This window comes from Lactuca virosa, chromosome 5 (genome assembly GCF_052849685.1).
Source record: "Lactuca virosa cultivar CGN04683 chromosome 5, Lactuca_virosa_CGN04683_v6, whole genome shotgun sequence".
NCBI classification, from domain to species: domain Eukaryota; kingdom Viridiplantae; phylum Streptophyta; class Magnoliopsida; order Asterales; family Asteraceae; genus Lactuca; species Lactuca virosa.
In genome coordinates, this window is record NC_136430.1 from 79,529,128 (window position 1) to 79,552,383 (window position 23,256).

Consider the following 23,256-nt stretch of genomic DNA (forward strand, 5'->3'; position numbering starts at 1 on the left):
AACTTAACCGTATTAATAAACCTAATGTTTTTATTATGGCGGTTTCAAATTCTGACGTGTCAATAATAAAGTAACTATTTTTGTTATCGCTATCTTGAGATGCATTGTTTGTGTGAATATTGTTAGTCTAATCTATATATATATATATATATATATATATATATATATATATATATATATAGGCTTAAGTTATTTTATTTTTACTAACTATTGTGTGCTAGAATGCACAGATCTGAACCAACAGATAGAATTAATCAATGGACATGATTTGAGAGTGTATGATATTACAATGTGATAACATGTACCATATAATCACATAAATTTTAGAAAAAGGGTATTTTGGACAATTAACTACAATTATAAAAGGAAATTTTCAGATTTTTAGAGATAATTAATTCTCCTAATTTTAAAAATCTGAAAATTTTAAATTAATTCAATTTTAATTTTAACGTAATTTGTAAACATAACTGATTTTATTCTGTCAGAATATTTTTTTTATTAGAATGATGCTCTTTCAGAATTTTATTCTATTAGAATATTATTGAAGAATAACAAAATTCTTAAATCCAAGGTTGAAAAATAACAACATTCTAATTGTAACATCCGGGAATTTGGGTATATCTGTTTAACCCTTCCTCTTCTCCAAATTGTCAAGAGAAGCCCCTTTATGGAAGTGTTGCAAAGGAGTACGCTGGGCGTACTGAAGAGTACGCTGCGCGTACTCATTCTCTTTTAATAAACGCGGACTCCATGAAGTACGCTGGGCGTACTAAAGTTACGCTGGGCGTAACCGGCCTAGATGCAAAACCCTAATTTAGACTTGAGCCCTATATAAAGAAGGTTATGGCCTTATCCTCAGCCACCATTTGAGTGAGTGAAACCCTAAAAGAGAGCCAACCTTCGTTCTAAGCTTGTGTGAGTGTTTTTGGAGCTAAAGTGCCTTTGTGTGTTAGTAAAGAAGAAGAGGAGATTCTTGTGAAGGCTAGAAGTTGGAGTGCAAGCTTGGATCTAAGTTCTACAGAGGGAGAAGCTTCACTTGGAGGTAAAAAGCTCAAAACTTTCCTTGTTGTTATGGTTGTGTGCTTCTTGGACCAATTTTAGGGTTTTTGGTCCCAAGCTTGAGGCTTTATGAGTCGATGCACTCCAGAGCTTAATAACATGTCCTTTTAAGTGTTTTTTGTGGTGGAGAACCATAAAAATAAGGCCTTGATCGTGTGAATCTACCCATGCATGAGTTATGAGCACTTTGGGTTAAGAAAGCAAGAGTTTTCATGTGTTGTGGCCTTATCAGCCATGCAAAGGCTTAAAGTTGTTAACTTTATGGAGTAAGAGATGTTAGGAAGTCCAGATCCAAGAGTTGAGCTAAGGTCTTAACGGGTTAAGACCCAAAAAATGGATTAAGCAAGCCTGATGGTACGCGCCGTGTAATTCCAGTACGCCCCGCGTACTGGGTTGAGGTCCCCGATCAGTTCCTTGAGTGTTTGGGTACGCTGAGCGTACCAGGGGGGGTACGCCCCGCGTAACTCCTTCTGGGGGTTTTTGGGCTAAGCATTTTGTTGGGCCTTGAGTGTTGGGCCGGGAGTTTGGACCTCATGTAATAGAGTCTTGGACTAGAGAAGTGTATGTATGTGCTTTGGGCCTTTGGTTTGGACTTGCCTTTTTGGTTGGGATTTGGGCCGTGTGAGGGCCCATTTATTATTGGGCCTTGGTGGGCCCAATGGACTTAGGGCATTAATGGGCGGATAGGTGGTCTATCTTTAGACCCAATAAGTGAGAGGTTGGACTTAGCTCCTAATTGAGATTATTGTGGGTTTGGCACAGAGTTAGAGTCTGGTGCGTAGCAGCAGTGATTATAGGAGTTGTTCTTCATCCGAGGTGAGTCTTCTCACTATACTTTACCTTGAGTGGTAAGTAGAGTTATGTGACAGAGTATCTTGTATGCTATGTATGTGATGTGTTGCACTGCATTATTCTATGTGATTTATGCTGTGTGTATTCCAGAGTTTATAGAGTTAGGACCGGAAGGTCCACAGAGTTAGGACCAGAGGGTCCACAGAGTTAGGACCAGAGGGCCCACAGAGTTATAGCCTTGAGTGGCTAATATGTGTTATATGTGGTATTTTGGGGAACTCACTAAGCTTTGTGCTTACCGTGTTATGTGTTTTGTGTTTCAGGTTTTCTCGAAATCGCGGGACGGCACCGGCTTGATTGTACACACCAGAGAAAGAATTATATTTTGAGGATCCTGGATTATTAATGGAGTTGTTCTCTGTAATTTGAATAAACGAGATTTTATACAATTTGTTATGAAAAGTATGCGGTTTTAAAATGAAAAATCTGTTTGAAAATTTACGGCATTACACTAATATATTCTTATACATCCGAACTTAAATACAAATTCATAGATATTCTTACAGACTAAAAGTCTTATACATTTTAATATAATTAATTAATTATACATATTCTAAAAGAATACCAACAAAAATGAATAAAATTCTTAAAAAATAACAACATTATTAAAATGTGAGTATTATCAAACTTTATTCATTCTTCAAGTTATTCCTTTTAGGTCTTCAACACATTCTTTCAGCCATTCCTATCACAAATACAACAAAAACTAATAATGGTTAAAAACATGTTACTTGTAATTAACTATCACTTTATATATTCTGGTAGAATACATAGAATATGAGAGAATACATAGAATATATTCTGGCAGAATACATAGATTTTATTCTGGCAGAATATATTCTGACAGAATACATAAAATACATCCAAAACTATCGTATTTACTGCTAATATAATTTTAGATTCCAAATACACAATAACGAGGGACAATAGAAATTGAAATTTAAAATCACAAATTGAACCAAAATAATACACAAACAAATTAATTACCTTTTTAAACAATTTTCTAGAACAAGATGAGTAGCTTTCACCAATCTACGTTAGCATATGATATCAAACCTTTACTATGTTGGTATATGAAATCAAACAAAATTAATTCACTGTGTTGGCATACGAAATCAACCCCATCAGTATATACACAATATGGTATGAATTAGTGATGTAAACAGATCTAAGTTGTGAGAAGAATGAAATTTGAAACCCTAGATTTACGTGCATTCGCTGGCGAAAATCTTAGCATTCTTTTGTAGATTATTCTACCAGAATATAACATTCTTTGTTGAATATTCTAACAGAATAATATACTTGTTGCATAATATTCTTAAGGAATGAATTATCTGTCTTTCGGTGCCAATTATCAAAGTTTCATGCCTCGAATTTCATCGCAGTAGAGAGAATATGGACTTTTGTATCCCATAATCTACAAACTGGATATATCTTGTCGCCACGATTATCAAAATTTCTGGAATAAAACATAAATAATGGTTAGGAAATTGTTCAATACTTCTATTGGAAAGATTATAAATGTTTGATGATATGTCAACAAATATAATTGAAGCTGTAATCAAGATACTGAAAAAAAAAACAATTATGTGTCATATCATGGAGTTTAATCCTTAATAAAAAAAAGTTCACAAATAACAACCAAAACCATCCGAACATAAAACATTCTTAAAGAATGTAACATCCCAACCGTCAGGTATTATTATTTCTTCCATTTAGACTTCATGTCTAAGGTCTACTCGACGAGTTGGTGCTATGACTCGTCGAGTAGCAGCGGGCCAGGACACGTCAATTAATGAGTGACTCATCGAGTCGGCATGAGGGACTCGACGAGTAGGAGCTAGCAGTGGAAACCCTAATTTTCTGGGTTTTGCACCCTATATATTGGACCATTAGCGCCTCCAACTGTCCTCTATCACCCTCTTGAGACCCAGAAACCCTAATTTCCGTGAGTGAGAGCTTGGAGAATGTTTTGGAGCTTTGGGAAGTGACTTTTGTGAAGGAAATTGGTAGATCAAGAGGCTAGCATCAATATTTCTGTGTGGATCCAGAGTCTACTTCAGTTTGGGCACGTTTTGGAGGTAACCAGCTGTTACCTTAACCTCTTTTTCTTCTAGAATCATTCATATGTGAAAACTAGGGCTTTCTTTAGTTATTCATGAAGGGATTTTGGTATGAGAGCTAGATCTGAAGTTGAAACTTCAGATCTGAACCTCTTTTGAGTCCTAAGTCCATAAAGCTTCCAGCTCTTGCAAGGATGAGACTCTCCCAAGGTGTAAAGCTCCATTAGAAGCTTAGATTGGTCATTTAGAGCCTTTAGGGCCTTGCATGTGTGTAAAGTTTACAACTTTACGTGATAAACATGCCTTAGAAGCTTGGATCTGTAATCTGGAACCTTGGCATGGTTTAAAAAGGGTCTGCATGGATGAAGGTCTGTAAGGACTCGGCGAGTTGCATAGTCAACTCGGCGAGTCATATGAATATGGTCATGAACTCGTCGAGTTGATGAACAAACTCGGCGAGTCCGTTGAAGATTGCCTTGAACTCGACGAGTCGTTCGAAGGCTCGGAGAGTTGGCTAGGGTTTCTCCCAATTCTTGGACACGTATGAACTCGGCGAGTTAAAAGGGAACTCGACGAGCCAATCAAGGATTTCACAACTTCTCGAGTTCAGGAAGGACTCGACGAGTCGGTGAACAAACTCGACGAGTCGAGTCAACATGGACTGTTGACTTTGACTGTGGACTTTGACTTTGACCAAGAGTTGACCAGTTGACTTCTGAGGGTATTCTGGTAATTTGGAGATTTATGAAAAGGGTGTTATGGTAACTATAGGTGGAGGAGTTCGTGTTGGTGATCCGAGAGTTGAGCTTCTAGTTTCAGACGACAGTTGCGAGGTGAGTTATCCTCACTATACTAAGGGGTCTAAGGCACCAAGGCCGGCCCATTGGTTATGTTATTTTAGCAGTATTAGATGTTGAATATGAGTTAGTGTTACATGCTAGCGGTTATGTCAGTTAGGTAGATCTGTAGGACTACCTGTGTTGTTATATGAATATTTGCATGCTCAGTAATTATATTATATGTTGATATGTTATGTGGGATGGGTTGAGGTGATACTGCTCCGTGCGGTAACCAACAAACCCGGGAGTATTCCAGATATGAGCTGAGGGCCCGGTACGCATTCCAAACTCATACTGAGGACTCGGGAGTATTCCATATATGAGCTGAGGGCCCAGTAGGTATTCCAGACTCATACTGAGGACTCGGGAGCATTCCAGATACGAGCTGAGGGCCCAGTAGGCATTCCAGACTCGTACTGAGGGCTCGATGGTATTCCAGATACGAGATGAGGGCCCGGTAGGCATTCCAGACTCGTACTGAGGGACCAGGGGTAATCCAGCTTGTAAAGCTGTGGACCCATTGCATGCTGTTCCGTTTGTTATGATATGTTTATGTGGACTGTATGTGTATCGGTATTTTGGGGGAACTCACTAAGCTCTCGGGCTTACAATTTTAGTTTATTGTTTCAGGTACATCAGGGGATCGCGGCAAGGCAAAGGCGTGATCGTACAGCTCCTCATGTTTTGTCTATGTTTCTGGGAAAAACTCTGATATTATACATTTTGAAAACAAAGTTGTAATGATTTTTAATAGTTGAAATGTTTTTAAAGGTTTAAATTGGTTTGAAATTTTGGGTGTTACAAAGAATCATTAAACTAAAAACACAATTACAATGTAAAATTCTAACAGAATGTGTATATGATATAGAATGTATATATTCTTGAACCCGACAAACATCTTCTGGTTCCTAAATTGTATGAACAACATTTTCAATTGTATGTTATGGAGTATTAAGATTCTTGAATACTAGAGTGCAATAATATACATATACAATGAAAACAACCAAATCTAAAGAAAATCGATGCGAAGTGATTGTTTTTGTTACCTTTGACTTTGGAGACAAACTTTGTAGGTTCATATTTTCATCGAAGACATCATGTATCTTCAGATTTATCAGCTTCTTGAACTCCCTCTTTCCTAAAACTTATGTTTTTTTAATACATCAAGCCAATCTTGTTTCATTTATCTGGTTCAAGTCTCCATCTTGTGTTCTTTTTTCCTGTTGATAAGACCAAAGCCAAAATTCACCATTACCAAATTACATATCAAAATTTTGCTAAAAAGAGTATAAGAATATGATTACCTGTCATTAGAAGTATAGAGGAAGTCTGTATGATGTTTTGCAACTAAAAGATATATAAGAATATGTTTACCTGTACAGAATAGTAGCAATTCAAAAATAGGAAGTAATTACCGTGTGTTTAGCATTCAAATCAGATTTCATAAGCAAATTAAATCATCATGTTTATGTAATAACTAATCATAAGCAAAGTCAAAATAAAGAAAATAAACGCCTCATTAGACCAACACAAGACTAGATTAACAAAACTACATTGGCTAATTTTCAAATTGGTATAAATACTTATCAGTAGACATCATGTTTATGGAATAACTAATGATAAGCAAAGTCAAAATAGAGAAATATAAAGATCTCATTAGGCCAACACCATAACAGATTAACAAAACTATATATTCTAATTTCCAAATGGGTATAAATACTTATCAATAGACATCATGTGCAAATGAATGGATGAAATATTTGATTCAAGCATTTTAACAAGCAGTTGGCGGACAATAATCAAATGCCTTCTGAATTTTAGAAATTACAGTAAAAAGAATGGGTCTTGCACTGGGAGTCTTTGGAGCTGTTCTAAACACTAAAAAAATGAAAATAACTGATTAAGGAACTTTCTAAATCTGCTTAAGATCAACAGCTAACACCAGGACCATCTCGCAGGAACAGTCCGTGTCATCGGCCTCCATGGTGGTGTCGACTGTTTTGGTGGTTTTTCAAGTGAATTTTGATCAGATAAGGAAAAGAACTACCTGAGGTCGATGGAGAAGCAAGGAAAAAGTGATTGGGAGCTGTTTGAGAGTTAGATAACTTGAAGGCAGGGAAGAGAACTGGTGAGGGCCGCTGCTCCTTCTTCTTCGGTGAACTGTGCCGACAGGGCCTGCTTAGGATCGGGGGTTGCTTCAACTGGCCATGATGCTGATTGGGTCAGTTTGTCATCAAAAATAGAAGGAAGAAGAGAGGTTGGGTTAGAGATGGCAACAACTTCGGTTGATGTTGGGCTCTTTTCTGGTGATCAGGAGGAACAAGATGGTGAGGGAGTTTAAGGAGATAAAAAGAGGCGGAGGTATGTCGACGGAATGAACAGAGGGGTGATTGGTTGGGTTTAAAATTGATTTCCCTTATTTAAAAGGGGTATTAAATGTTTTCAATAATTACTAAAATTAAATAAGTAAAGATTACTATTATACCCCCAAAACAATTTATTAATTATTTAATATTTCCTGAATTTTGATTGGTCCTAAGAGGCACACAATAGTTGTTAGAAACATTTGAATCTAACTCTTTCTCTCTCTCTCTCTCTCTATATATATATATATATATATATATATATATATATATATATATATATATATATATATATATATATGAATATCTTAATAGTAATAAATGAACATATATTGTCATTAAAGTCATCAAACCATAGACAAATATTTTGATCAACTCATTTTGTTAATTAAACAAACTAGGTGTAAAACCCGTGTATTACACGGTTGATTAAAAAAAATAAAATATTAAAATGTAAATAATAAGTATTTTTTAAAATAAAATTTTGAAATAATGAATGAAGAAACATATTAATTGCAATTTAGTATAATATTTATTACATTTGATACTTTACATATATAACTATAAGTATTATGTGGCTTTTTAATTTTAAAAATTAGAAAAAACCATAAATTGACATGTGTATATTATTTATTTAAAAATTATCACAAAATGACAAGTGTCAAAACTCATTAGAGAATGACATGTGACAAAAAAATTCTTTATTTATTAGGGAGACTCTGGATACGATGAAAATGAAATTGGAGAAGATACCTATTTATAAGAAAAACTAGGTGTGAAACTCATGTATTACATGAGTTAAATAAAAAAATTAAATATCAAAATGTAAACATTAAGTATTTTTTAAAATTAAATTTTAAAATAAGAAAGGAAAAAACATATTTATTACATTTAATACTTTACTTATATAACTTTATGTATTATGTGGCTTTTTAATTTTAAAAATTAAAAAAACCTAGAAATTGACATGTGGATACTATTAATTTCAAAAATACCACAAAATGACAAGTGTCAAAAGTTATGATAGGTTAACATGTGGTAAAATAGATATTCATTTATTAGAGTAGATTACTACAACATACCGATTCCATGGTTCCATCAAACAATATTACATTTATGAATTTTTTTCTTACATTTTATTTACTTTTTTTTAACCTTATTCATTTTTTGAAATGTTAGAAAAAAAATGCAATAATACAACTTTCAAATCTATATTTTTAAGCTATTTTTTTTGTTCATTGTGTGTGTGTGTGTGTATATATATATATATAAATGTAAGTTCATGCGAAAATGTATATATCTTGCGAAAATGCGACAATCAATCAGAATTGGACACATAGATATGTTAATTAATATTTTTTTCTAATTATTTTAAGCATGTAAAACCATAAATAAGGGCAAGATTGTAATTGTATATTTATGATTTTATGAATCAGTTAAGTAAGGATAATGAATTTTGAATTTTGAATTAATATTGTAACTTCCTTACTCAACGTGGTCGATCTAATTAGTTTTCCTTGAAGATACCAGAATTGGAATTGGACAGAACCGAGAATTGAAAGACATCAGAATTGGACATTTTGTTCAAAGTCGATGTTTGCGTTTAAAGCGATATTGGATGCTAGTTCAAATAGAAAAAAGTTTAATTCGCAAAGGAAAAAAAAGAATGTCTTGCGTACGGAAGTAGAAGGAAACATGAATCGAATTATAAACTCTGCTGATAATTCGATTGAAATTGAAGATGATGAAGAATGTGCAGTTGAAGATTTTATACAGGAAAAAAAATCGATGGAGGTAAATGCAATTATAAATATTGATTTAATTTGTTTTTGAATAAATTTATGTTGTATTCTATTGTTATTTTGTTGCAGATATGAAGAATCCAATTGAGATACAATCCAGCAAATCATGTAAAATTAAGAACGATCCTGAAGAATATGACGTTATTTCAAGTGATGGTGTAATTAGCAAGGCGAAAAAAATCAATGAAGGTATTCGTTTTTTGCAATGTCGTTTTTCCAGTAAGAAATTAAATTGTCGTTTTTATTTGTAAGATCAAAGTTTCGATTCATCAATATGTTGATTAATTGAATCTTCGATTCATATAATTAAACGATCAGTTGTCAAATCTAATACACTCAGATGATGCAATTATTAAATTGACAGCGATACCCTTTATAAATAAGTGAAATTTAATCAATACATTGAATAATTGACTGCATCATCATCGTTTAATCTACAACCTGATATTCCATTTGCATAATTATGTAATTAGCAATTGAATTTAATGTAATCGTTGTTTTTTCATTTACTTTGACTTTGACCTTTTTTTTTCAGATTTGAAGAAGCCAATTGAGATTCATTCCAGTAACTTTAATTTAAGCGTTGTTTTTTCATTTACTTTGACTTTGACTTTTTTTTTTTCCAGATTTGAAGAAGTCAATTGAGATTCATTCCGGTAACTCTTTGAAGCTTAAGAAAGATAGTGATCAGATTTCTAAGTCAATTTCTAAAGTTTACAAGAAAAAAAAGACTATATGGTAATATACATATGAAGGATATTGTTATATATTTTGGAGTTTAGTATATTATCAAGTTATTATCTATTTTTAATGTAATTGTTGCTTATGTTTTGTAGGTTCTAATGATTTTCCAGTGATTCCGATTATGAAGAGGCGAGTATAAGAAGTTTTAAGAAGTTTGTAGTAAAATCTGATAAAAAAGGAAAAAAAATGATGGTAAATCTGGTAATGTGAAAGCTTTGTATGCTCATGTTTCTCTTAATTCTATTTATGGGGCTTTAAAATCTATGAATGATATCCAAAAGATTGTGTAAGAAGAATTGGTTTTGGATCATTGCTTGATATGAAAACTCAAAGTATTCCAACAAAATTATGTTATTTTGTTGTGGATTCTTTTGATCACGAGGAGATGGTTATTAAGAGTGAATGTGGAAATATTCCTGTAACAAGAGAAGATGTTAATAGGGTTCTAGGTTTGCCTTTGGGTTTTGAGCAAATTAGTTGTTTAGGTGTTCGAGGCAATGAGGATTGGTTTGAAATTCTTCAAACACAAACACCAAATTTAAAGGATTCCAACATAACAAATTAATAACCCATCATGCTGTCGTCCGGAATCCATCTTTCTTATTATTGTAATTTTCCTTGGCTTCCTAGTCGAGATGGAGTATATTGTACCATACATGATAGATTGTTTTTCTTTCATTCAATCAACTCTAGTTCTAGTATCAATCTTGGTGATACACAAGTTCATATGATAGATTGTTTTTCATAAATCAAAAGGAGAAGGAAATTGTGGTGATGAATGATGATCAACTTTACAATTTATTAAAAAAAAATAAGACATGTATTTAGAAACTTGTACAACAATATTACATCCAATATGATCCACTTAACTCATTCGATGAGTTGTGAATGTGGATATAATTAAAGAGAACTCAAGTAGTCTTTGAGCAAATTGAAAATAGGGTTTGCAAATGGAGACCCTTCGGATCTCTCAAACATGATTCCATCCATTCGCGCTTGCACTCCATCACTCAATGTCAATCCATCCATCAATTGCTTTAATGCTGTGTCAATTCCAATTACACTGCTCCCTATGCCACTTAGGATTTCTGGTAAAGACGGTGATGATTTTGACAGCTCAACCAAACGAACCTGGACACAATTAATCATGTTTAAAAAAAAATCTGTAAGAAAAAACAAAACAAGGGCAAATTTGTAAAAAGCCAACTTGTTTATCGTGAGGTATGTTGGCCTTGTGTTTGGCAATAGCAACAGCACGTGAGAAGCCTCCAATTGCATCAACTAAACCCCGTGAAGCAGCATCATTACCACTCCACACTCTCCCTTGAGCAATCTCCTCCATCTTATCCACCTGTAAACAGTATACATATAATCATCAATTACTTGTTATTAAATTATGTAACCAATGATTGAGAATCTAAAAGTTGTAAAATTTCATAAATTTGTCTACATACACTCATTGATCTTGAAAATGCTGCCTTGTTACGAAATTGTTGATAAGCATTCTGAGCAGATTCTGCAAACAGTTTCTCTTCATCTGGTCTGCACATACATACATGTGCAAAGCATTTATAATTTATAATCATAATATAAAAATAAGTATCAATATATGGATCATGAAGATAATAAATCTTCTCACCTGAATGGCCGCTGGTCAGCAGCAGTCAACTCAGAAAATCGTCCCTTTGATATTACTTCCTTGTTGAAACCAATTCTTTCATATAATTTCCCCAAATTGAACTTACCTACAACCAAAATTAATGGTTAATAAAAAAAAATGACATCCACAAAAATATTTAATAAAAAAAAAATTAATCGACCTGTGACAACACCAATTGACCCGGTCAAAGTAAGGTTCTCTGAGAGTATAGTTTGTGCAGCCATGGCCATGTAATATCCTCCACTAGCTGCCACATCAACCATTGATGCAACTACAGGCTTAGATTCAGCCAATAATCTGATTTCCCTCCACATTCTAATAAAAATTTGTAAATTTTTAAATGAGTGCATATATAAAATTAAAGGCTAAAAATATTTATACTTTTCGAAGCACTTACAAGTCAGAAGCCAGAGCATCACCTCCAGGGCTATCGATTCGGATTATAACAGCTTTATACCTTTTCGACTCTGAAAAAAATATAGATACTTATTTTATTTTGTTATGCATTTGGAAGACAAAATTAAAATATATAATGTTTTGCATACCTCTAACAGTGCGAATCTTCTCAATGAATTGCTCAGCAATGATGCCAGAATTGGGTGAACTAAAGGGCCCACGTACGCGACTGATGCTTCCGGAAGCTCTAATTACAGCTATTTGATCTTTTCCACCTGATAACCCCAAAGTCCATTTCCTAACTCTTGAGTATTTCCTGTAGCAAGGAAAATAACCAAATTGAAATAGAAATGTTAAGTAAGGGTAGAAAGTGTAACATGTGAAAAAATATGTTGAATGTCAGGTTGCGTAAAGATGAGGGATCTTACTTGTAATCAACAAGCGGGAGTTTTTTCTCTTCTGCAATGCCCAATTTTGTTTTTAGCATTGATGTAACCTGAAAAGGTTACACATTACATTACCATACTATATATCTGAAATGGTATATTTGTAAATAATTAATATAAAGGAAAAAACAATAGTGAGGTCTATGTTGCACTAGAACTACCTTTGTAGTAGATGAAAGTGCAAACCAAAATCATCAATAATCAAGCTTTTTAACATTTTTGAACTCCAAAATCTAATAAATAACAAAAGTTAGGAAGTAATTTCTTGAAGAATATGTTTTATTCCTATGTGTTCTTCTTGTGTGTATACCTCATCATCATATTTTATATCTGTTATCCATCCATCTTCTTTCAACTTCTCTATTTGGTAAACTCCTTCGTTTATAAAACTTTCAATATCTTCCTTTTTCTTTCCTGTAACACAAACAATCCAACTTGTTTAATTTAATACATCAAGATTAGGGAAACCAGTCAAACCACAAAGTAACTTCACCTTTGGCTTGAGAAATCTTATCAACCCAATTCCCATAGATATTATCTACTAATGTTGTAAGCACCTCGCGATTTTCTTCAGATATATTCTTGCGAATTAGTTGATCACCAGCACTTTTATATTTACCAATCCTCTGAACTTGTGGTTCCACACCTATTTTCTCAAGTACACCTATATATACATATACATACATCACTTTGGTTAAGTTCAGGGTTTAAGGGTTTAATCTGGGCTTTTGATCAATGGAAACTGTAAACCTACCTCCAAGAAATGATGCTTGAGCAGATAAACCATACAAGGAAAAATAAGCACTTGGAGGGGCATACAGCTCTTCACAAGCACAGCCAAGGTAATACTCTTTTTCACCCCATGCAGGTGCATAAGCAACAATGAACTTTCCTGAATTACATTGTTAAGGTGAGTAGACATATCAGATTTATGGTAGTTGAAACTTTAATCAGATTCTGTATAAGATAGTGATCATAGAACAACCTGACTTCCTAAAATCCAATATGTGCCTTCGAATTTCTTCAATTTTACCCCATCCACAATTTAGGGTTTCAATGTGGAGATAAACACCGGATATACGAGGATCATATGCTGCCTTAATTAGGTTTTCACATATTTGAGGCAGGGATAACCCTGAAGAGAAACGAGTCTTCACCTGATCAGATATCTGAAATTGGCAACAGTAGAGTTTATTGTTCATTCATGTAGATCAAAATGAGTCAAAACAGTTTCATCATTTGCTGTTACATAACAACTCGAGAGAATTTCTTTAAGAGGAATCTATAGAAATATATTGAATTTGATATTTTGACTGATCCATATAGAAAATGAACAATATATATTATATACAAACAAATGATGTAATGAACTAGAAAAGCGGCCTTCGATTTAAGAATCATCAATCGAATAACTAAAATATAGATGCACAACCAGGATTTGATATGTGAAAAAGTAGATGAAAACAACGGACCTGGCCACGCAATTTCAAATTCAAAACACTGCCCTTGCGAACACGTTGCCATGGATAAGCAATTAGCATGCGTAGCTTCACCACAAAGCTCTTCCACGTACCTGGACTTTCAAACTCAAATTCTCCAGTAGGATACGCATCATCGCCTCTTAAACTGCCATTATTATTCAACTCAGACTTGATCTCGATTTTATCTTCCTGATTCTCTGAGGAAACATCTTCACTTTTGGTGTCAGATGAGGAATTAATAGCTCGAATGGAGATGCTCCTATGAGGTTTCAGATAATAGCGAGTTGAAGTGACATGTGGAAGGGAGAACTGAGAAGGGGAAAGGTAACGCGGCGGCCGGGATTTGGTGAGGATAACAGCGGAAATGTGGACGGTGGTGGTGAGAAGCCTAGACATCAGGTGGCGTTCTCAGAGACGGAAACAGAGGCCGAGAGAATAGATAGAAGACAGTGGGGAGCCGACGGAGGAAGCATGGATTGCAAATCCACCACGTCGTCAAATTTATTCCTAAAACTCGCTCATACGTTCTTCGATTACAAATTTACAATATCGACCACGACCTTTACTAGGACTGAGATTTGAGTCTCGTATCCTTTGAAAATATCTATACTAATTTTTGGGAAAATAAATTGTAAGGGTAACTATTTAAGCATTTGGTATGAAAAAAAAAACCATTAATCTTTTTTATTATTTTTTTTTTTTTACAAAAAATACCATTAAAATGTGTTGCATGTACATGTTTTACCAATATTTATTTTAACTCAAGGGTTTTTACGTGCATTGCGCGCAGCGGAAGGTATTTTTTTTGTGTGTCTACTGATGTGTTTCACCTTTTGATAAAGAGATGTAAATACAATGCTATTATGGGTCAAAAGAAAAGTACATTGCATGTATTGGTAGCTATAGTAAATATATTGCTATTCTCTATTTTGACTTTTTCTCCCCTCTAATAATTGGATCCATGGACCGGTTCAAACTAGGTTGGACATTTCGTTCCAATAAACGATTGTGTCATATTTGTATGTACTGATAGACCGGTTTCTTTGTTGCAGTTTCATGTAGGGATCAATTTTATTTTTGCCACTTGTTGAGAGTAACCAAGAGACACTTTCAAGTTAACAACCAATTCTCTATATGTAACGTCCCGATTCTCAGGTATTGTTTAAATAAGAATTTAATTGGTTTCAAGGCCTACTCGACGAGTTGGTTGCCCTACTCGTCGAGTAGCAACGGGTTTGGTACGCGTGTTTAGTGACCTACTCGCCGAGTCCACGAAGGAACTCGACGAGTAGGAGCTGGCAGAGGAAACCCTAAATCCCGAGGTTTTGCACCCTATTTAAGGAAGCATAAGCCTCCTTTGGCCTCTTTGCAGTTCTAGAAAGCTCTTGAGAAACCCTAATTCGTGTGGTGCTCTATTGTGTGTGTATTAAGCTTGGGAGGAAGATCTTTGGAGAAGAGGAACTTGGAAGGCAAGGGAATTGGAGCAAGGAAAGTGTGGGAATCAGAATCTACCTCAGTTAGCATCTTTCATAGGTATCAAGTCGCCACCTTTACTTCTTTTCCCTTCTAGATCTCTTTTTGGTTGAGTTTGGGGCTTTTATGGATCTTTGAGTTGATAAGGTGGACTATGGGCTAGATCTGAAGTTGTAACTTCAGATCTGGACCCTTCTTAAGTCTGTGTTTGGAGCCGCTGCATGGCTCAAATGAGTCTGTGTGGCATAAAGGACTGAAGGGACTCGGCGAGTCGCATGGTCGACTCGGCGAGTCATATGAAGATAGGCATGAACTCGGCGAGTTGGAAGAACAACTCGGCGAGTCCAATGAAGATTGTCGTAGACTCGACGAGTGTATGAACAACTCGACGAGTCGGATGAGGTTGCCCCAACTTATGTATGCGCGGGTAACTGTCGAGTTGCAAGAAGGAAGCTCGACGAGTGGCCTTAGGGTCTCGATCGTAAACCAAAGGAACTCGACGAGTCACTCGGGTGACTCGGCGAGTGGGTTAGTACTTCAAGGAACTCGGCGAGTAGTCGGGGGTACTCGGCGAGTCGAGGTCAACATGGACTGTTGACCTTGACTGATGACTTTGACTTTGACCAAGATTGATTAGTTGGCTTATGGGTATGATTATACTATGGTTATAGGTGGTGGAGTTTGTGGCAGTGATCCGAGGGTTGAAGTTTATCTACCGAGTCGACATCTGCAAGGTGAGTTATCCTCACTATAGGGTCTAAGGCACCAAGGTCGGCCCTTTTAGTTGTTATCGTTATGGTATGCTACATGTGGATGTGATCTGTTAGATCAGAATCAGGATAGACAGTATGTTATGCTCTTATGATCCGTAGGGATTGATGTGTTAGTGACATGCTAGGTCAGTGCTCTAGTTATAAGAGATTTCTATGTTTGATGCTCAGTGAGATAGATATGTTTGATGGTTGTATATGCCAGTATATGTTAGTTATGCGCACATGGTTACTTGCTTGTTGCTTGGGTTGAGGCGGTCCTGCTTTGTGCTGAAGGCTAACACACCCTATGAGCGGTCCGGGAAGACTGTAGGCCCACGTGGCGGTCCAGTCATGCCGAAGGTTCGGTATAGATTCAGTTGGACTGTAGGCCCTGTAGGGCGGTCCAGTCAGGCCGATGGCCCAGTATGCATGTTGATTGATTGATTATTACGGATATGGTATTATCAGTGTGGTATTGGTATTTTTTTTGGGGGGGGGGGGGTAGCTCACTAAGCCCTCGGGCTTACAGTTTTCAGTTTATTGTTTCAGGTACTTCAGGAGTTCATGGCAAGGCGAAGGCGTGACCGTACCGCTCCTCATCCTTATGATCTGGCTTTTGGGACACTCTGATTGAATAATGAATTGAAATTTTTTTTGTAAACAATACTATGGGGTTTTATTTATGCTTGAAAAGTTTAAATTTGGCGTAAAATTTTTGGATGTTACACTATAGTTTTTGATCTTAAAGATGTTATGATGATAATCTTTCGTTTTGGATTTAAGTAACTAAACCGCTAAAGATGACATTAGCATGAACTTTTTGTGTATGCTTTGATCCTCAATTTAATGTGGTCTAATTTGTGTAGCATGAGATTCTGGATTTTTTTTTTCAACTAAACAACTAAAGTAGTAAACATATACCATGATCACAGCAGAATGATTTCATAAAACTAAAATTCAACATAAACATCACAAATAGACCATCAAGACAATAACAACTAAAACGATGGCTTTTACACTAATCCAACTTAGTAACCAACTCTAAATTTATACATAAATAATATATTTTGGTAGATTTTCCAAGAAAAATGAATGTGCAATGCCAGTAAAAAAGAAACAGAATCCTACGGGCCTACCTCTTATCAGCAATGACAATGAAAATATGATATGGGTCACCACCTTCTTCAATGGTTGTCATGGCTTCTTCAATGAAAGGGGCAAATGATGTTGGGTTTGTGTAAAAATAAAAGGGAAATCTCCAGAAAAGTCCTAAAATTTTATCCTAATTTACGAAAAAGTCTCAAACTAAATTTTGTTTACGAAAAAACATTAATTACCAGTAAAAATCGCGATTTGACCCTTTTTTTTTTTCCGGTTTACCGGTTTTATTACTTACCTGTTTCACTAAAGTCCCATTATTTTACCCTAATTTGCGAATAAGTCCGAAAATAAAATTTACTGATGATTTGACCCTTTTCTTCATGTAAAATACATTTTATCGGTTTCATTGATGACTTAGCCACCTAGTCATTAAATTAGTTGATAAGATGGATACGATGGATTATATAATGCTACATTTATTGTAAAATTTGATATCCATTTCATCAGCTCATTTATGACTATGTATCTACGTTAGTAATGAAACCAATAAAATGTGTGTTTCAAAGAAAAAAGGGCAGAAAATGAGTTGATGTTTGATGAGATGAATATATTGGGTTACATAAGATTAGATAAACAATTTGATATTTCCTATAAACGTAAAAAATAACGCAGTTGTTGTTAGTTTATGTAATTATTGTAGTCTTCGTTGGATGCATTTTATGTTCCAAAAAAATACACAATACATCAGGATATCAAGTTTTATGCTAAACATAACATTATATAACTCAACATATCCATCTCATCATCCATTTAATGACTAGGCGTCCGAGTCAACAATGAAACAGGTAAAATGTATGTTACATAGAGAAAATGACCAAATCATCAGTAAATTTTATTTTGGGACTTATTCGCAAATTAGGGTAAAATAATGAGACTTTAGTGAAACATGTAAGTAATAAAACCAGTAAACCGGAAAAAAGGGTCAAATCGTCATTTTTACCGGTAATTCATGTTTTTTCGTAAACAAAATTTAGTTTGAGACTTTTCCGTATATTAGGGTAAAATTTTAGGATTTTTCTGGAGATTTCCCAAAATAAAACAAATAAACATGTTTAATACACACCCACAAAAGAATAAAAAAAATAAATAAGTAAAGAAATGATTTCTTTACAAATGAAACATTTTTTTTTAATTCTAATCGAATGAACCATTCCGTTCTTTCCTATATTGCACCATACCAAACATTGCCTACTTTTAACAACTTACTTTCATATGTTTGTACTTTGAATGTGCATAATTGGATAACATTTTCAAAATACAATGTTAGTATAAAATGTTATAAAATAACCATCGAAGAGGGTGTCGAGCTATAATTGGACTTTTTAAAAATCTAATAAATCAATAACCTATTTTGAAAAAAAAAAAATATTCCAAAACACCCTTTAAACTTAAATAACGTGAAAAAGATTATCTAAAAAAAGGCCCTAATCCAATTATTTATTTATTTTTATTAGGTGAAATAGCTTGTCGTATTTTTGTGATTATCTAAAAAAACACCCTAATCATTTTTATTAGTTTTTCACATCATTTTTTTTTAGTTTTTCACCTAGTTAACCCTTCCCATTCAACAAGAATTGATCAATCGCCATGATTGTGTGAATTCTACTCGATTTACAATCAGCTCCAGATATCCCATGATCTGTTCTTATGTCAACACACAGAAACCCACGAACTCCTTAATATCGAAGATTCATTCCTTCCGACAATCTTTTCGGAGAGTATAGACAGAGGGAGAGGGTTTTGCTCTTTACGGGAGAGCATCGCCATTTACCAATAGCTGAGCTAGGAAATGGGGTGTTCTTTTTCAGGATTAAACGCCCTATACGACGCCGTTAACGGAGGCGCTGATGTTTGGATCAACGACAACCGCTTCAAGATCGTCCGCCAGCTCGGCGAGGGTGGTTTTGCCTACGTCTTCCTTGTTAGGGAGGCCTTCACCGCCGCTTCCGGCGGTGGCGTCTCTAAGAAGTTCAAAGACCCCTCTCACATCGCCGGTAAATACAAATCCCACAATCTGAGATTCCATTTCTAGGTTTCAAAGTATCCGCATTGCATTCGTTGATTTCGTTATAGTTACGAATTAATTTGATCTCCAGAGGATGGAACGTATGCGATGAAGAAAGTTTTGATTCAGAATAATGATCAGCTGGAGTTGGTGAAGGAAGAGATCCGTGTATCCGCCTTGTTTAGCCACCCGAATCTGCTGCCATTGTTGGATCATGCCATTATTCCAGTAAAGGTAGCTTATTTCTATATACAATCAGATCTGTGATCATCTAAAATCATCGACTTTTTTCATTCACTCTATGAAAATTTGTTGAGTGTGATTGAGCAAATAATTTGTATTCTGTAATCTGTTAACATGATTCTGTTTTGTTGGGCAGGCCACACCGGAACAACCTTGGACACATGAAGCATACCTGTTGTTTCCAGTTCATCTGGATGGGACTTTGTTGGACAATTCAACAACAATGAAATCTAAAAAACAGTTTTTTTCTACATCTGATGTTCTTCATATTTTCCGACAGGTAACCAGCAACCATTATGCATCTAGAATCCTCACTCTCTGTTTCATGTAAATATAAACCGTAATTTTTGTCCATTGCATGACAAATGCAGTACAACCTGTTCTGTGTTGTCACGGTCTTCTAAGGGGTCTAATTGTAGGATTTGGGTTTTGCAGTTGTGTGCAGGACTGAAGCATTTGCATTCTCTTGACCCTCCATACGCACATAACGATGTAAAACCGGGAAATGTCCTTTTAACACATCGTAAAGGTCAGCCACCTCTCGCCGTATTGATGGATTTTGGAAGTGCGCGTCCTGCTAAAAGGCAAATCCGCTCTCGATCAGAGGCACTGCAGTTGCAGGTAGATAGATGTAGACAGTCTTACCTCCATCCATCCAATGCCAATGGCAGATAATTATAGGTTGTTTGAATAATGTTTAGGAATGGGCATCAGAGCATGTTTCAGCACCCTTCCGAGCTCCAGAGCTATGGGATTGCCCAAGTCAAATAGACATCGATGAACGAACTGATATATGGTCACTGGGTTGCACTTTGTTTGCCATAATGTAAGTCCCTCCATATTTGTTTCTTGAAGTGTTGTGTGTGTTTCTGTATAAAGATAAATGAATGATGGGTATTTAGTTTTAACAGGTATGGCGTGTCTCCATTTGAGTATGCGTTAGGGGAATCAGGAGGGAGCTTGCAATTGGCTATTATGAATGGACAGATAAAGTGGCCAAGTGCAACAGGAGGAGGAGGAGTTCCAAAACCACCATATCCAGATGCTCTTCATCAGTTTGTATCATGGATGCTACAGCCTCAACCCACGGTTCGACCATTGATAGATGACATCATCATTCATGTTGACAAGTTAATCTCTAACTACTCTATTTAGACTTTTTATACTTGGATTTTTAGTTATTGGAGTTGCCATATATATTGTTATTGTTTGGTAGAACATGAATGATTATGTTTGTGATTGTTATGGACATAAATAAATGATATGAGGTTTCTTTCTAAACAACACAGGTTCTTGTTCTTGCACAAGACCCTCATTCTGTACCATTTTCCTTTTTTTTTCTTTGGCAGCCCTTTTGGTCCATTTTTGATTCAAATTGGCTGGAGTAACAACTTTATCCACTGTTCATTGAAAATATTAATCTTTATGTTCCTGCTTTGACCCTTCAACTATGGTCTTGACTTTTTTAGTTGTAACACCTTTTATTCTCATGTTTAGTTGACTTGAATCAATGTATGTTTGAATTACAAGACCAGTTTCGTAACACCAAACAAGGTTCCTTGTCAATCACTGAATTTTTTTCACCCACTTAAAAGCCTTGTTGATACATTATCTGATGTTGATTCTCCAATTATTGAAATCAAATTAGTTATGCAAATTTTACGTCAAATACCTACTTTATATCATAGTATTATTGTTGATGTCATCACAAATACAAAGCCTTTCTCGTCATTTCTTGAAGCCAAAAACATGCTAAACTTCATGAATCTCGTGAAGAACTCATATAGACTCCTGTCGATCCGCTTTTGTCTTCTAATTCCACTCTTTTTTCATCTTCCAATAACCTTAGGATATCGAAAAATAAATGAAATAAAAATCGAAACAATAGCAAAAGTGCTTCCGGGGGTGTTAAAGAGGGAATCCTTGGAAACAACCAAGCATGCTACTCATGCAACAAATAACTTTGGCAACCATTATATGGAACAACTGTGGATGCTTTTCCGCTTCAACCAAGCCCCACCATCAGCCTAAATATGCCACTTTAGCAGTCGGGCCAACATCCCTTTGCATCACAATAACTACTACATGGATTCAGATGTAAGTTCTCACATGACTTTCAATCAAGGTAACATGCTTTCATTAACAAAATGTAATAACGTCAAATCCATTGTGATTGGAAATGATGCTTTACTATCGGTTAGCTTTGTTGGCCATACTTTTTCCCCCACTCAAACAACCTATTTCTTCTTAGAAATGTCCTCGTTTTCAATAAAATGGTCAAAATTTTAGTGTCGGTTCGTAGGTTTACTACTTGATAATTCCGTTTTCGTTGAATTTGATCATTCTATATTTTCCTGTTAAGGATCTTGAAACATGTACAATTTTGCAACGTTGTGACATTCTTGGTGACCTACATCCAGTTCTCCCATTTACTTTCCATCTAATGTTGTTTCTTTCCATGTCACTGCCCTGGCTGCTGTGTCTCTCCGTACTTGGCATTGATAACTTGGTTATCCCGGCTCCTCCGTCCTTCATTTTTTACATTCACGTCGTTTTTTATTAGTTCTACAATAAATTTCCAACTTGTCATGCTTTTCAAGTTGGAAAACACCATCGTTTATCCTTTTCTTCGTCAACTACTAAAACATCTCATGTTTTTGAATTAGTCTATTCAGACATGGACTTCCCATGTTACTAGTCTAAGTGGTCAAAAATATTATGTTCTTTTTTAGATGATTATTCACATTTTTACGGGTTTTTTCATTACGTGCCAAATATGATGTGTTTCATGTTTTTCATAATTTTCATGCCTATGTTTTAAACCAATTTAAAGTAGATATTTAACTTTTCCAATATGACAATGGCCACGAGTTCAACAATCAACCTTCACTCACTTTCTTTTCAACAACAAGATATAAAAGTTCGTTTTTCTTGTCCGTACACGTCATAACAAAATGGGAAAGTTGAAGGTACCATACACACAATAAATAATATCATAAGAACCTTCTTATTTCAAGCCTCTCTTCCTCTAAAGTTTTGGGTGGAAGCTCTTCTTACAACAGTTCACACCTTGAATCTTCTTCCCACAACCACCCTATCCTTTAAAACCCAATTTGAGATCCTCTTTGGTATTTTTCCTACCTACCATCATCTTCGAATCTTTTTTCCAACACTGTTGCAACCGCTCCTCACAAACTTAAGCCACAATCTTCTGTATGTGTCTATCTTGTCCCCTCTCAATATCGTCATGTCTCTCATTGTCTTGACCTTAGCACACAAAAGGTTATTATATTAAGAAATGTCGTTTTTTACGAGAAACACTTCCCCTTTCCTCAATTTCACACGTCTCATGATCTATCTTTTTATGATTTATTTGTTGATGAATCAACAACACCCGCCATCATTCTCCGCTTATGTAATTCATCTCCCATGAGTTCATCTTCCACATCTACCTATGTAGGTGATCCTTCCCCCTTCCTTGGTCCAAACCGAGCCCCTCATCCCCTTACAAGACATCATCGAGGAAGCTTCCATTCCCAAGATTGCTATCTTTACGGTCTACGCAGAAGGTCACTCTATGACCACCCGATCACGAATTGGTAACTTAAACCCCTTCAATTTCTAAATCTCTCTACAACATCAATATATATATATATATATATATATATATATATATATATATATATATATATATATATATATATATATATATATATAATTCCTAGGTTCACTACTTAGGCTCTATATGATCCTCACTAAAGCAAGCTGTGGATAATGATATGTTTACTTTATCTGCCAACCGTACATGGGATTTAGTCCATCGTCCCCCTTTTGCTAATATGTTGGATATCGTTGGCTTTATCGTCACAAATTTGATTACAAAGATAACTTTGATTGGTATAAATGTCGCCTCATTG

At 35.3% G+C, this 23,256-nt stretch overlaps 3 protein-coding genes across 7 annotated transcripts in view; 2 read left to right on the forward strand and 1 right to left on the reverse strand.

Annotated features, from left to right (window-relative positions):
• Positions 1–10,504: 10,504 nt before the first annotated feature.
• On the reverse strand, positions 10,505–14,250 carry SPPA (signal peptide peptidase). The gene is made up of 13 exons (XM_079051634.1): positions 13,697–14,250; positions 13,210–13,393; positions 12,979–13,116; positions 12,718–12,888; positions 12,535–12,638; positions 12,207–12,274; positions 11,928–12,094; positions 11,780–11,849; positions 11,543–11,697; positions 11,362–11,467; positions 11,177–11,264; positions 10,930–11,073; positions 10,505–10,853 (listed from the first exon to the last, which is right to left on the reverse strand). Exons 1-13 carry the CDS (start codon positions 14,099–14,101, stop codon positions 10,623–10,625), a joined length of 2,031 nt encoding a protein of 676 aa, XP_078907760.1. The 5' UTR covers positions 14,102–14,250; the 3' UTR covers positions 10,505–10,622.
• Positions 14,251–18,600: 4,350 nt separating this feature from the next.
• Positions 18,601–20,623, forward strand: LOC145117456 (uncharacterized). Its single transcript, XM_079053745.1, has 6 exons — positions 18,601–19,085; positions 19,188–19,330; positions 19,476–19,619; positions 19,775–19,960; positions 20,041–20,165; positions 20,251–20,623. Exons 1-6 carry the CDS (start codon positions 18,881–18,883, stop codon positions 20,492–20,494), a joined length of 1,047 nt encoding a protein of 348 aa, XP_078909871.1. The 5' UTR covers positions 18,601–18,880; the 3' UTR covers positions 20,495–20,623.
• A 1,737-nt stretch (positions 20,624–22,360) lies between these two features.
• Positions 22,361–23,256, forward strand: part of LOC145110900 (putative mitochondrial protein AtMg00820) — a 44,126-nt gene continuing 43,230 nt past the window's right edge. For all 5 annotated transcript variants that reach the window (XR_013710113.1, XR_013710114.1, XR_013710112.1 and 2 more), the window contains exon 1: positions 22,361–22,938. Coding sequence is in view for 1 of the 5 variants with exons in the window: in XM_079047214.1 (XP_078903340.1) it covers positions 22,917–22,938 (22 nt within the window). In the remaining 4 variants the exon portion in view is untranslated. The remainder of the gene's footprint in view (positions 22,939–23,256) is intronic.